This window comes from Dromaius novaehollandiae, chromosome 2 (assembly GCF_036370855.1).
Source record: "Dromaius novaehollandiae isolate bDroNov1 chromosome 2, bDroNov1.hap1, whole genome shotgun sequence".
NCBI classification, from domain to species: domain Eukaryota; kingdom Metazoa; phylum Chordata; class Aves; order Casuariiformes; family Dromaiidae; genus Dromaius; species Dromaius novaehollandiae.
In genome coordinates this window covers 50526835-50540665 of record NC_088099.1, presented here as the reverse complement: position 1 = coordinate 50540665, position 13831 = coordinate 50526835, and the positions used below count along the sequence as shown (strand labels likewise).

General features: G+C 44.5%; 1 protein-coding gene across 4 annotated transcripts in view; it reads left to right on the top strand.

Annotated features, from left to right (window-relative positions):
• The window catches only part of MYRIP (myosin VIIA and Rab interacting protein), a 236885-nt gene extending 232638 nt beyond the window's left edge, over nucleotides 1–4247 (top strand). For all 4 annotated transcript variants that reach the window (XM_064506443.1, XM_026094089.2, XM_064506442.1 and 1 more), the window contains 2 exons: nucleotides 265–383; nucleotides 1116–4247. In XM_064506443.1, the coding sequence (XP_064362513.1) occupies nucleotides 265–383; nucleotides 1116–1148 (152 nt within the window). In that variant the 3' untranslated portion in view covers nucleotides 1149–4247. The remainder of the gene's footprint in view (nucleotides 1–264; nucleotides 384–1115) is intronic.
• Nucleotides 4248–13831: the final 9584 nt, after the last annotated feature.

Genomic DNA, 13831 nt, shown 5'->3' with positions numbered 1-13831 from the left:
GTGCATTCTCTCTGGCAATTGTAGGGTCTGATTCAACTTGCGTTGCTCTAGTGTTACTCTTGTGTAACTCCACGGATTGGCATGGCATCAAACTAAAATAAATTGGGAGTATCACAGCCTGCTGTTTTTCATTTAAATTAAATCCAGCTTTCCCCATATCCTAGGGGAAGTTTTATCTCTCCAGAAGCCATGACTCTTCAGGAGTATCATTACATTTTCTTCAATCTATGATGTGAAAAATCTCCCTTTCTGTATTTTTTCCAGGTGAAAAAATAGATAGTTCTTCAGTAACCACTGTTAGAACATTTAACAGAAACTTTATGCTCCAAGGATCTCTAACACAAAGAGCTAAAGAGAGGAAAAGCACTGCCAAGGACTTAATGGTAAAATCATAACAAATGTTTTTAAAACTGCCATTAAAAGCAGTAGGGAGAGATACAGCAGTATTTATGTAGGGAGGTACATTTCAGCATCTTCACAAACTTCTCCTAATACTTTGGAGAAAAAGATTAGAGACTGACTGTTGAGCCAGCTCTGAACAAATATGACCAGTGTCCTGGAAGCTGTCTGGCTATATACTGTAGTATAGCAGCACTGTGTTCCTGAAAGTTGTTTATATGTACTGTCAGTCTAACCCCTAATTTATGAATGTCAGCCTGTATGAATGTATCCCAGCGGCCAGGTTTCCAGGAACGTATTACCCTTATGTAAAAAATAAAAAATAAATTAATAGTCTCCTGCAATTCAGACTTCTGTCCAAGACTCTTGCAGTACCAACTGCACAGTGTAAACTGAGCAGGTGAGACTTACCTTGAATCTCACTAATTTTTGAGAAGTGTTCAAAGGAAGCCTAGGTAAAATTTAAGGAGTAGATAGGCCATGCATTGGCTCTGCAGGGTTTGAACAGATAGGTTTCACCATACAACTGTGAATCATTTATTCTGGAGAAGCTGTAGAGGTATAAACAAAAAAGCCGAATCTCTCAAAGCATTCTGCTGCTAGATATATGGGGCGGCAGGTGGAGGAGAGGGAGAACCTGGCTCTCCAGAAGCTTTAGGAAGCTTGTACTCTATTTTGCTAATTTTTTTTTTCTTTCCTGTTCCTCCCCATTCTAGGAACCTGCTGTAGGATCTGCTGTGATGTACTAAACTAATACATCTCTACTGCCAATAACACACTGCCTAAGGCTGTACACTAGAGTGCCTTTACTTAACAGCCATTGTGTATGTCCAACTGAAAATGGACCCTCAAGAACCCACAATGCCTCAGTTACAGGGCTTCGTTTGGATACCTCACTGAGAAAGCTGTCCAAGTCTTCAGCATTGTGGTCTGCTAATGGAAACTCTGCCTTAAAGTTCTCACAAGACTCTAGAAAGGATGCTGAGTTTCAAAAGCAAGGCTCCACATTTTAAGATGCACTTTTTCTCCCCATCGATTGTACTAAAGTATGTCGTCTTTAAACTGCAGTATGTTTTTGTACGCTTAGTCATAATTATAGGCCAATGTTTCATACAAAAGAAAGAACAAAGCAGACCTGTGATCCATATTTGCTGGCCTCTTACTATTCATGTAGGCATCTGTCTTATCGAGCAATAAGAACAACTCTGTGCAGTGAGCACTGCTTTTCAGCTGCTCGGTGGGCGTGGAGAACCAATGTACCTAACTCTGATCCCCGGGAGTCAGTGGAAGTTTTGAGGAAGTTTGCAGGGTGAGGTTTGCAGGCAAAGACTTCTCTGTGCACTGAGGGTCCGTTTGGCAGAGATGATGTTCTAGCTCCAGAGCTAGCTATTGGCAGCAGAGGGGAACATGAATGTCGTGTTGCACTGTGAATTGATAGTAAGCAGCACGTTGGAACCAGAGGTCTGTTGAGTTGTAATCCTGGCATCTGGGCACATCTGAACAGTGTTGCAAAACTAACACTTTTGCATGTCTTGTTATTTTCAGCAGCAGCATCTGCTTAGCAGCGCCCAACTACACTATAGTTCAGAATAAAGTCTGACCAAATCTTTAAGATTGGAAAAAGTAAAATGATTGTAGATTAGATCTCTGCAGACTTGCTGGTCATTGTAGGGTGGGTGTGACCTGGAGGAGATTCCCCTCTGCTGTTTCTTACCTTTTCTGAGGAGGAGGCAAATTCAGGCAAATGCAGCCTGGATGTCTTTTCCTCTGCTCCTCTGTAGCCAACATAGAGTAGCTGGGGATTGTCGCTGGTGTCACGTGCACTCGCTGTGACTGAGCCACTGTGAGTTGGATTGCGATTAATAAAATTTCTTTTTTCACTTTTGAGTGCTTTAAAAGGTAAGCCAAACTCTGGAAAGCCCTTGGGAAGACTCAGTTATAGAGTGTCCCCCTCCTCCTCTTTGGGGAGGATCTTGCCAATTTGTGTTGCTTTTTGCTCTAGGGAATGCAAAGGAGGAAGGTAGAGGAGATGATAGGCCAGTGTATCCTGTATCTTATAAACTGAATGCAGAGTCGGTACCCAAATGCAGACTGGGTTGATGTGAAATGTGCTATGAAGGGGGATATGAGCTGACAAATTCCCCCCCTCAGCGTTAAGGAGCTCTAGATCAGAGAACACCTCCCTCTCGATTGAGATGTCTCTGTCCTTTTCCAGTCCTACCTAGAGAGCCCTGAGGATACAGCTGTTTGACCTCATGTCTTTTTTTGAGGATGGTTACTAAATTATACAGAAATTTCAAGATAGGAAACACTGAAAAATTTCTGACTGACTCCAAAATAGTTTATTCCAAATTTTCAGTCCTTTTGGGAGAAGAGAGTAACCTGATTTTCAGAATTGGTGATGAGCTCTCCTGAGGGTGATGGGTACCAGGGGATGAGGAGAGCCAGTCCTTTCCCTGTGCTGCCTCTGAATGTTGCTTAGTAGAGTTTGTGTGTTTTATCATGCGGCAGGGAAGCAGCCCCCATCTTCCCCCACCGCCTCGCGGCACCACTACACCTAGCCCCGTGGCACTCGGCAAGTCTGGAAACAGGACCATCAAGTGCCTGTACCTGGGCAGACCTCTTGGCAGTTTGGGGCTGTGGAGAAGGGACATGAGTAAAATCTGGCAAATTTCTTGACCAGGCTGGGATTTGGTGGGGCAGGTAAGGATCGGTTGGATGGGAAAGGTGGAAAAAGAGTTCCAGTTACAAATTTATCAGCCACATTTCAATTTTAGCTTGTCACTATGTTGGTGTCCAATTATATGTAAGGAACTGTCAGAATAAATACAGCCATCTTCCTAGGTACAATACAAAAGCATTGCTCTATCTCCTCAATGAATTTCAATCTGCCAATAATGTGACCCAGTATGTTTGTTCTGGGTGAAATTATGCCTTCTCCTACTCCCATACAACATTAGTTCTCTTGAATTGGTTTGCACAGATGTGAGGGCAGAATTCGGCCCACTCTGTTTAACATATGTATACCTATAAAAATGGATTTTATTTATATATGCAATCCAGCAAAGGAGATTAAACAGAGTAGGATGCCTAGTAAGTTTTTGCTATTCAGTCTCCTCCTCCCTTGACTTTTCTCATGTGTGTATACAATACATCCCAGGTTTTGGTTTTTGCAGGTATGCGTGTTATGAAATGTCATTAATGGTGGTTGGTCTACATATTCGTCTAATAATATTAACTAATATTGTGTATGTAATATCAATGCAGAAATGACTAATTTTAATAGAATAACTCTTTGGCTTTTGTTCTGTTAGTGTGATTTAAACAAAGTTTGGAATAGGATGTTTTCCATAAGAGGCATGAAAAGCAACTATTATTGTGTTACAATGTTAAAATACTCAGTCTTTGACAGAAAAATGTGTACCTGTGTAGCCATTGCAAAAAAAAGAAAAAAAGAAAAAAAAATCCCACCTGCTATAAGGCATTTGAATTTTTACAAATGTTTATTGTGCCAAATATGTGCAAAGATATAATTTACTGTTTTAAAAAAATCATAAAAGCATATGTTATAGCACACAAAGAATTATTTTGTCATCAAGTGATTTCAATCTTTAGTGTTAATATTTATATTTAGATTAATTTTTATAAATGAAAATATTTTAATGGGTAAAATGAAGACTATATGATCTATTTGATTAAGTCTGAGTGAATATTAAGCTTGCCTTGTTGTTGTTATCTGCATACTCACCAAGAATTATTGTCAAGAGAAATTATAAAAGAGAGTAAAGCAATTTATGGAAAAGAATGCCTTTTCACGGACTTGATTCATAAAGAAAAAACAAAAGTTATTCTCTGTTGTTTGGATTTATGTGCATTTCAGTCAGGAAACACGCAGAACATGTTGCCACATGCGGTCCTTCAGGTCCTGCCTGCCCACAAATAACGCTTCCCTGTAAAACGCAGGAGGTCGGGCAGTCCGCAGAGTGGTCTTGGCTAGCTGAAGGGAGGAATAAACCTAAACGCACTCAGTCCAAGTCTATTGCGGTTGGCGTGGGAGGGATCCAGTGAAGAATGTGTGATGTTTAGACTTCTCCAAACCTTTATGTGTGTTGGGCTAAATACAACCTCTAACAAGCAAAATTTCTGTAACTGTCACTGGGATTGTTACAAAGTGATAAACTGAGTAAGAACTGGTTACCGATAATCCTTATTCTAGAATTTCCAAATTCCCATGAGATTAATGCCAGTCAGAATATTTTTTTAATCAACATAATTTCTACAACATGAGGGGGCATTCATTTAAATTAATGTGTTTTAAATACCACTTTGGCTCAGCAGATACATTGTATTCGGGGTGCAAACCCTGAACGCAGTAGTTACCGCAGATGTGCCGGTATGTGATGGGTTGTGTCTGATCTCTGTGGTGAAGGAAGGCCACATCTCACGGTGCCGTAGCTGGGAGGAGGGCTCTCCACCAGCACTGCCAGTGTTGGACTCTTTACATTGACTCTCTCTGACTTCTCAAAGTTTCTGCTTTACTCTTTCCCATTTTCAGTATTACAGTCAAAACGTAACAGCAGCACTTTCATGTGAGGCAGATAGTGAATGATAATAGAATGGCTTACAAACAAGCTGGTATCTCAAATCTCTTCTTACAAGCTATTTATCCTACTGAAAAGGATGAAGCCTGTGTTATAAATACTAACAATAACTTATTATAATAAAAATCCACTCATTACTGACAGATCATTCACAAACAGAAAAAAGGATTAAATTATCTGCCATGCTTAATTCAACCACCCTTAAATTTTAGTAGTAATTCTAACAAGACACAGCTAGAAATAGAAGTTAGTTCTAATTTGTTTTCTGCAGTACAATTCATGGCCTGACTTTAATTGTCATTCATTAGCTACATCATAAGCAATCTTTTTTGGATATAAGCCACAGATTAAACTGCATTCAAATATTCTAGCTGGTAATAATTATTAATCAAGATTGTAAATAATACTTCTTATAAAATGACTGTAACAAAGTTAATCAGCAAGGCAAACATGGACTTTAAGTCACAACTCCAGGCTTATTGATGTGGACTAATACAGTAGGATTGTACATTGTTCATGATCTTCAGAAAGCAGCTTTAGCTTGACCAGATAATGTGGTTATAAACAATTACATTTTTTTAAAGGGAATCAGGTAGTTTAGGCCCTTAACCCTTTTGGATGGTGGTGCATGATTACATGCAGTAGTACAAAATTACTCTAACAAGTTTGATCGGCCAATGGCTTTTTAACTTTCTGCCCTTCATCAGGGATAAAATATATATCTTTGATAGAAACTCCTTTCTGTTCATTAATATACCCCTCCAGTTGTACAGGAAGGTGGTACAGGACTACATTCCTGTGAGGGGGTGTTAACCATCTGTAGGAAAACCACGCACAGAGCACCAGCATTTCATGCTGTTAATGCAGGTACCCTAAAAATTAGTTAGAGCCTTTTTTCTTTCTTCCAGCCATTGCTTTTTATTTTTAAATACCAACAACCATTAGCTTTGAAACATGACAGGAAGGTTTCATGATACACTTAATGCTGCAGAGTTTAAATCCCAGCACAAAAGCTGTTTAGCTCTTGGCTAAACCTAACATTACAGTGCACAGCATCATTAGGGCTTGGGGAAGGAATTGGGAGGGATGAGAGGAGAAAACATTTTTATAAGGGATGGTTGCACTCAGTGCTTGTGTCAATGCATTGTCTTTTACCCTGAATGTGTTTCTTTTTGAAGGCGTTTGCACAAGGAGCGCGGGATTGCTAGGCAAAAGCAGAACTAGAGGTGTGAGGTGCCGGGGAGGGTGCAATTCAGAGAGAGGAGCTAGGTCACTGCCTCGGGGAGGAGGGATCACCAGTCATCCAACACTTTTTGTTCCCACAGTGCATTCAGAATGAAATCCAGGCGTCTGCTCACAGGCCTTGAGTTGCCACGACCGCTTCTCAGCTGCCTCTTCCCAAACCGACCGATGGGGCGAACGCCACGTCCCACATACCAAAAAGGATCAATTTCAGGACCTGAAATTCAAATCACTCCGTGAAGCATCTATTCCCGCACTTATAGGCAGCATTTCCTGAACACTTTGAGGATGTCCAACAGGGGTCATTCATAGCCCAGGAGAAAAAACAAGGGGAAAGGCTGCAGGCCTGCAGCCAGACACAACTTTTTGATGCCTTTGAGGGATGCTTGCCATGTGCAGAGCCCAAAGAAAGAGGGTTCAGATGCAAAATTAATTTTCAACTCTCTGGGCCGCAACCTGCAATTCTAATGTAGCCAGAGACCCTGCCAGGGCGCAGCACGCTTGAGCAGTGGCAGTACAGGGAGCAAAACTGAAGTTCCTCCTGTCCAGCCTCCATTTCTACTGTATGCACCAGACATGTTACCTTTATAAGGTAATAAATCCACTGGATTGCAGAGTGGGTATCTGTGTGAGAGGGAAACTTAAAAAGCTAAATTTTTTAGCTAAATTTTTTTTTTAGTTAGAAAATTATTTTATATATGGATGACTTTTTTAAAATGCATCTGAAGTGCACTTATACTTGACTTATGGCATAGTTTAGTTCTAGAGCAGGTGTGGAGAGGCATTATATTTGTATTAAAAGACTAAGCTATAGCTAATGCAAAAAGACAGGGAGAATCTACAGAAGTGCTGGAGATGCTGACACCCTAAGAAAAGCCCAAACCCCCCAAAGGAGGTGGAATGCCAGGAACAAGAATAGATTTCAATTGAAGTACATTATACATCATTCAAGTCATACGAAAGTCTAAGCAAGGCAGCAAGATTTTCCCCTGTGCAATTTGCTGCTTTACCAAAGACAAAAAAAAAATGACTTTGGCTGTAAATTTCTCCATAAATGTAAGATATCATTCCAAAAATTTGTGGGGCACTGTGCAAGCATCTTGTAGGTGTTTCCACACGGTGCTTAACTCCCCTGCCCTGCTTGACAATCAAGCCCTTTCATTTCTTTCATTTTGATACCTAAAAACTGAGGTTCTCCAGCTCTTTTGTCCTCTTTGACAGAGGAGACATGTGCCATGGACAGCCCGTGCACCTTACTCCCCACAACCACATCTTTCCCATACCACATTCAAATAGCAGCCATTGCTCCTTGAGAAAGACAAGATTTCCTGATAAAAATTTTTTCAGAACAGCCTTTTGGATTGTGTGTTAGTTTTAGTTCAGAACACACAGTATTGTCCTACATCTAGCTGGCCTCAGTTTCTCCCAGTATGGATGTTTTTCAGCCACTTCTATTTTTTCTTTCAGACCACTCATGGTCTGAACTGAAGATCTCTGTAAAATGAATGCAAGCTACTGGTGCTTGCTTTTTTGTACCTCCTTAGAAGCACTTTGTGAACCACCACAGGTCTGCAGAACACAGCTTAAAATTAGTTGCTTCAGGTGTCTTTAGTACCTCAGGCCTTTTGTACTTTAGTACCTTCTCATGTATTTATCAAAAATGACAGTATCTCCTTTGGCTAATTGAAGGCTGCGAGATGGAGATCAAGGTCTGCATATGGCACAAACAGCTCTTGTAAGTGTAAGTTGAAGAATATGACCCCACACCACCTTTTTAGCATAGAAACATCCACAGGGATTTGCTGCAGGTGTTTGCCTGCCAGCTGACCCCGGAGCCCCTTGGTGCGTGGGAACCTGCAAGGTCTCCCCGTGGGAGTCTGCCACGTTGTAGTGGGGGAGGCTCATACTTACTTCTGTTGTCTATCTGATGTTTAAATGGCCTGCTCTGTCCTGAAGCAAAGCTGAGCAACACCAAGAGCACCAGCACGTAGATGGTGACCAGCTTTAAGTGCTTTGGCGACCACCGAGCACACAATGTCCACGAGCTCGCAGGCCACATGGTGCAGTGGTGGAGGAAGGCTGGGAGGAGAGAAGCAAGCACAGATGATTTAAAGGTCTCAGCAAAGGAAAGTGTCAGCTGTAAGAGCATGTTCATATCAAAGCCATTTCATGCCTAAATTCTGTGACACACTGGTGCTGGGGATGTCCTGCATACATCTGTGTGAAGGCAAAGGCTAGGCAGTGAACCACCTACTGAGGTAAGTCCACAGCTTAAGCTTATTCTCATCATCAGTGAAAGCCCATGACATGGCTCTGCAGGATGCAGGCGTCCCGGCCCTGTGGTTGCCACTGACTTTCTGTTCAGTGCTGAGCGGGTCACTCAGTCACTGATCCCACCCTAAAGACGTTGTGGGGATTAATCTGTGCATGCAGAGTTCATACACTGCAGAGCACTCTGTGTAGTCATCTGCATTTGCCATCAAAGTGTGTTTTAGCTCTGTCTTCCTTTCTTCACTTGTAAAATATATTTAGCATCTGCATTTTACACATCTTTTTACGACTAAATGCATTAGAAAGGATTACTGAAAGAGAAAGTTCCTCCTATGGCAGCTCACACTTTTGCAGGCAGTGCACAAAAGTACAATTTCCAGGTATGGTTTCCACTTACAGATGTCCCAATCCTGCAGATGGCTCTGGATGAGGCCTGATGAGAAAACCCACCCAAAAGAAGAGCTGTAAAAGGAGAGCTACACTGCAGGGAGCAGAAAGGAGGGCGCCGGCTCTGGAAAGCAGGATCCAGGAGCTGAAGGATCCAGGACACTGGTTCCCACTATGCCTCCTGTCTCTGTGACATCTTGGACCAGCCTTCCTCTCATCAGTCCTCCTAGCTTTAACCCCAGGACAGCCTACCTCACTGCGTGCGCAAGGTCTGGCAATGCGTTCAACAGCCTGGAGCCTCTGCCTGTGGAAGTGGGTAGGAGCCATGGTTGCTTAAGCATCGCTTCTGCCAGATGTGCAGCTGCAGAGCTATAGGAGATGCTCTTGGCTCTGCCTGCGCAGAGGGGTCTCCCTGTGTAAGGAGGGGATGCTCCCCCCTTGCTGCCTAGGCACTGCACTGCTAAAACTTCAGCCAGCCTCCAGTACGGGCAGAGCCAGATCGAAGAGCTTTAGATTCAAGACGCTCCCCAGCACACCGTGCAGGCAGCGCAGCAAACGCACGCGGGGAACCTGCTCATGTCTTTCATCAAAATGCAAAGTCAAAAACCTCTCAAAGCCTGGTATTCAGTGAAGTTTTTTTCTTTTTCTTTCCACACTGACAGTTACTTAGCAGGCAGCTGAGAGGAAAGTGACTTTAAATGGTAATTTTAACGGAACAGTGAATTAAGTTCTTCTAACTCCTTAATTATCTCATGACAAGCAGGCCTAAATGATCTCAGCATGTAAAACTGCATTGGATAAATTCAGTCTTCAGTTTAAACTAGTGTGCATCTCTTGTCACTCTGTGTTTAGCAAAGCCTTAAACTCAGAGAGACAAAATGGTAATGTTCTGAGGAATCTCGCCCCTGTGCGTACGCAGCTGCAGTCAGGTTCTCAGCTTGTATCTTATTTCCCTGGGAAGTGAGTGACAGAAAGGAAGAACCTGCCTGGAGCTCGCTGTTGATAGAAACAGTGGGAAAAGCTTTTAGCACGAGTTCTATCCTGAGCAGTGCTGTGTCTCGGTCTCCACCTCCTGGTCCTGTGCCTGATTCAGGCCGCTTTGAAGAGTGCCATTATTTATTAATTTTTTTGTTCTGACCCTTGACCTGGCTGAGATTTCTGTGAAGCAAACGGCTCCCGCTGCACCTCTGTGAGTAACCAGCCATCCCTCATAGCCAGGTGGCTCAGCACCTCCTGTCCTCCCGGCTTTTTCCTCCTCCTCCTTCCTAACCGTCCCACTGCTGCTTGAGTGGGGAGAAGCTGAGGCACAGTGAATGCCACGAAGTTGACCCCGCCTGATGCTGAGCACTTCTAACTTCAGCTCCACCTCGTCGCGAGGTCCGAGATCGCCTCGGTCCCAGACCGGCTGCAGCCCGCAGCCTTTGTCCAAAGGGAAAACTCAGAAAACAGGAGTCAGACGGTCACTCTGCCTGACCACTGTTTCCAACTCTCCCATTAAATGATCACCAAAAACCTTAAAAGCTTACTGCTTTCAAAAAACCTTGACAGAATTTAAAGTTTCAGGAACAAGCCTGTTCCCGAAGCTCAGCAAGAAGCCGGCACCACTGCCTTCCCCTTTCCGCTTGGTCCCAAATGGGAAAGAGCCTTTAAATTGCAGCAGGGGAGCCCTGGCTGGAAACCTGCACAAGAGCTCAGCTCCAGGGTGAACACAGGCCCGGGTCCAGGCTCGTAAGGGGCTGCATGCCGCGAGAGGCACCACTGCCGCGTGCCACGAGCTCCTGCACGTGCGCCGGCTACAGTGGTGCAAATCTGCCCGCGGGGTTCGCTCCGATCCCTCGGCACCTCGCCTTCGCCGCCAAGGCTGCACAAGCAGTGGAGCACAGCTATGTCCATTAACGGAGAAAAGCAAAAAGCTAAAGCCGAAAGGGAAAGGGAAAGAAAAAAAAGCAAGAGTGAGTGAGGCTGAGCGCAGAAGCAGCTAGCGGGAGTCACTCACCCATTTGCACTGAGGCTGCTCCTCAGGTAGCCGCTACTCCCAGCAGAGCCAGGGCAGATGCTGGGGGCTAGCGCCTTTTATAGCCGAGGGAAGTGGGCTTGAAGGGGGGGGGAGCCAAGAGGTGGGCCAGGAGGACGTCAGTAGTGCTACTGAGCAAAATTTAAATTGGAAAAAAGAGAGGAGAAGAGACCTGTAGCTTTATTAAAAAAACACTGATCAGGGCAGGGTGCGAGAGCTGAAGGTGGCACTGAGGGATTGCACGGGGGCTCCAGCAGGACACCTGACTGAGCCCCCCCCAGACTGGAGGGGAGGGGGCTGCTGCCCCATTCCTGTCACCCGGGGGCTCAGACCGGAGCAGCAGCAGCTGTGACACTCCCGTGCACGCGAGCCAGGCTCTCCACATCGCCCAGCTGAGATGCTCTGTCTAAAGTGCATATCCGCAGGGAGTGGGGCGGGGTGGGGGGGGAGGAGAGAGACGGGACACTCAGTGCCAGCAACGGGACATCAAGAGAAAGAGATGAGATGTTTGATGGGAAACCCTGAGGGCCAACAGCCGGAGCAGCCAGGCTGCATCCCACCACCCTGTTTTGCTCGGGATCCTGTGTTACGGCAGTGCTTGTCTGCCTGCGCCCCAACCCACAACATGCCCATGCTGCACATGGATGTTCAAGCCAGCCGTGGGCTCCCTGAGCCCCTAGGCTGCGTTGTCGGCATGAGAGAGGATGGGAGGGCACTGAGCAACCCCCCGTTTGCCCTGTGTCCCCCTCATCAGAGGAGGAACCTGCTGTCCCACACTGCTCACTGGGTATTTCTCTTTGCGAGAAGCCAGGAGCGGAGCAGGCTCTCCAGGGAGGTCACCAGAGATGTTCGTGTGTGCCACTGCCCCGATTCGGCACTTGCATCCTCGCTTAATCAAGTGTGAGGTTTGTACAGCTGAAGTGAGGCCGTAAGTTTTAAGCCATAACACAGCTAAGCACCATAGCAACTTATCAAATCATTTCTGAGTGAGCAGCACATTGAAGTGCATGCCTAGAAGTTTTGTGGCAGAGAAAAGTTTTATCTGCATGAGGCCAATACCTCAAACAGTCCTGTTTCTAGGACGGCCATCTCTTCAGCAAGGCTGTTTTTAACTCTGTTTCCTGACTAATGTGCCATCCCAGCCTTGCTGTTACAGATCTCACTGCTGTAATAGCTAAGAGCATGTTTACCAGGATGTTTTGCAGAGAGGCAGCAATCAAACTGGCAGGTGTTTCACTGCAATCCTGCGGTGTGGCAGAAATGCAACTCTTTATCGGGCTGCCCGGTGACCACCAGTGCTGCTGCAGAGATCTGTGCAGACACCGAGTTGTGCTCTGTGCCTGCTGAGACTGACTGCCTGAAGAAACGGTTTTTAAACCTGCACTTAGGTGACTCGACCCCAAGACATGACTCCATAAGCTGAGACTGAACAGGAATACTGCAATTCTGCTAGAGCAAAGTGGAATTTCTGCAGCAAATCTGTTGCTCAGTTTTCCAATAAAGATGCTTCTAGTTGAAAAAAACCTTCACAGTGAAAATGACACTTTTTCACTGGAACCACCTCCCAAGAGAAATGAGCAGGTTTTTTTTTCCAAGGGGCAATTTGCGTGGTGCCTGTACAAGGAAGCATGATTGAAATTTTGCCTTGCCATGCCCTTACTCAATCCACACGTCCAAGTAGATGACCTCCCAACATCTGGGCAAGGAGATCACTAGTTATAGGGGTTAAGAGAAATTTCTACTTTGTGTGTAGTATGTTCCTCCACAGACATAGACATGAACACAAATGGTGAAGAAGCCTGAAAAATGTTCTTCCATTCTCCAGCTTCCATGCAGTAAGAGCGAAGTGTCTTCCTCATCCAAGTTCTCAAGAGTTTACTCAGCCTGCTTAAGATTACAATGGCAAAATATTAAGAGCACTTCAGGTCCATGGTAGCACAAAAGGCCTCTCTAAAGCTGACACAATCAATAATGTATATACATGCTTTCTTCAGCAACCTCCTTTTAGCATATTCCCTTTGAACCCCACGAGCACTCCCTACTTAAAAATTGATCCACATCCAAGAGCCAGCCTGGGGCTGTGCTTCCATTGCGTTAATTGCATGTATACACATGCAAAGGATGGCTTCTTAGTAAGTAAAACCCTTTGTGGCTTTGCAGCATAGATTTTTCCCCCCCCAACTACTCTCCATGTTTATTTTGACCAGCTAATGTAGGTATCCTTTCTTGATCTCTAGCATGCAATTGCTGGAGTGAGGGCTTTTTTCTCCCCAAGATATGCAGGGCCCTTTCTTGTCTGGCTGATTTGTCAAGTGATCCTCTCATCTTAAAAGAGAAGTAAAAGCCAATCTCATCCTATTTACTCATGCTAGTTTTGCTGCCACTGCAATGTGAGCCTTTCATTAGCATGGATAATTTTCACTGATTACCACCTACATGAAAATTACCATGTAAAATAAAGCTGTGCAATGTCTTCATGTTAATATGGTTTGTTCATTGGTAAGTGCTGCCTGCAAAGCAACATGCCAAACAAAAATAAATAATCATGAGTGGAGCCAGTATTTAATGCTCTAATACAACCAGCTGCCTTCATTCAGACCAAAAGTCCATCTACTGCAGTGTCTTGTCTTCAAGACAGTGGCCAGTGGAGAACATCTAGGGAAGAGTCTAAAAACAGGGCAGCATTCGACTCCTGCAGGCCCCTGAGATTTGTGGTTCACAGAATTCCTGAGCCAAATGTGTCTTTGGACTTAATGGACTACTTTTTCTTCCATGGTTGCTTCTTGAATTCGTGTAAACTCTCAGCATCCAGAAAATCCTATGCCAAGGACATCCCCAGCTCTCCCCTGCTGCAAGAAGAAGGAGGCCCATATGCTTGTTCCGACACACCACTTACCAGTTTCAAGTACTTATTTTT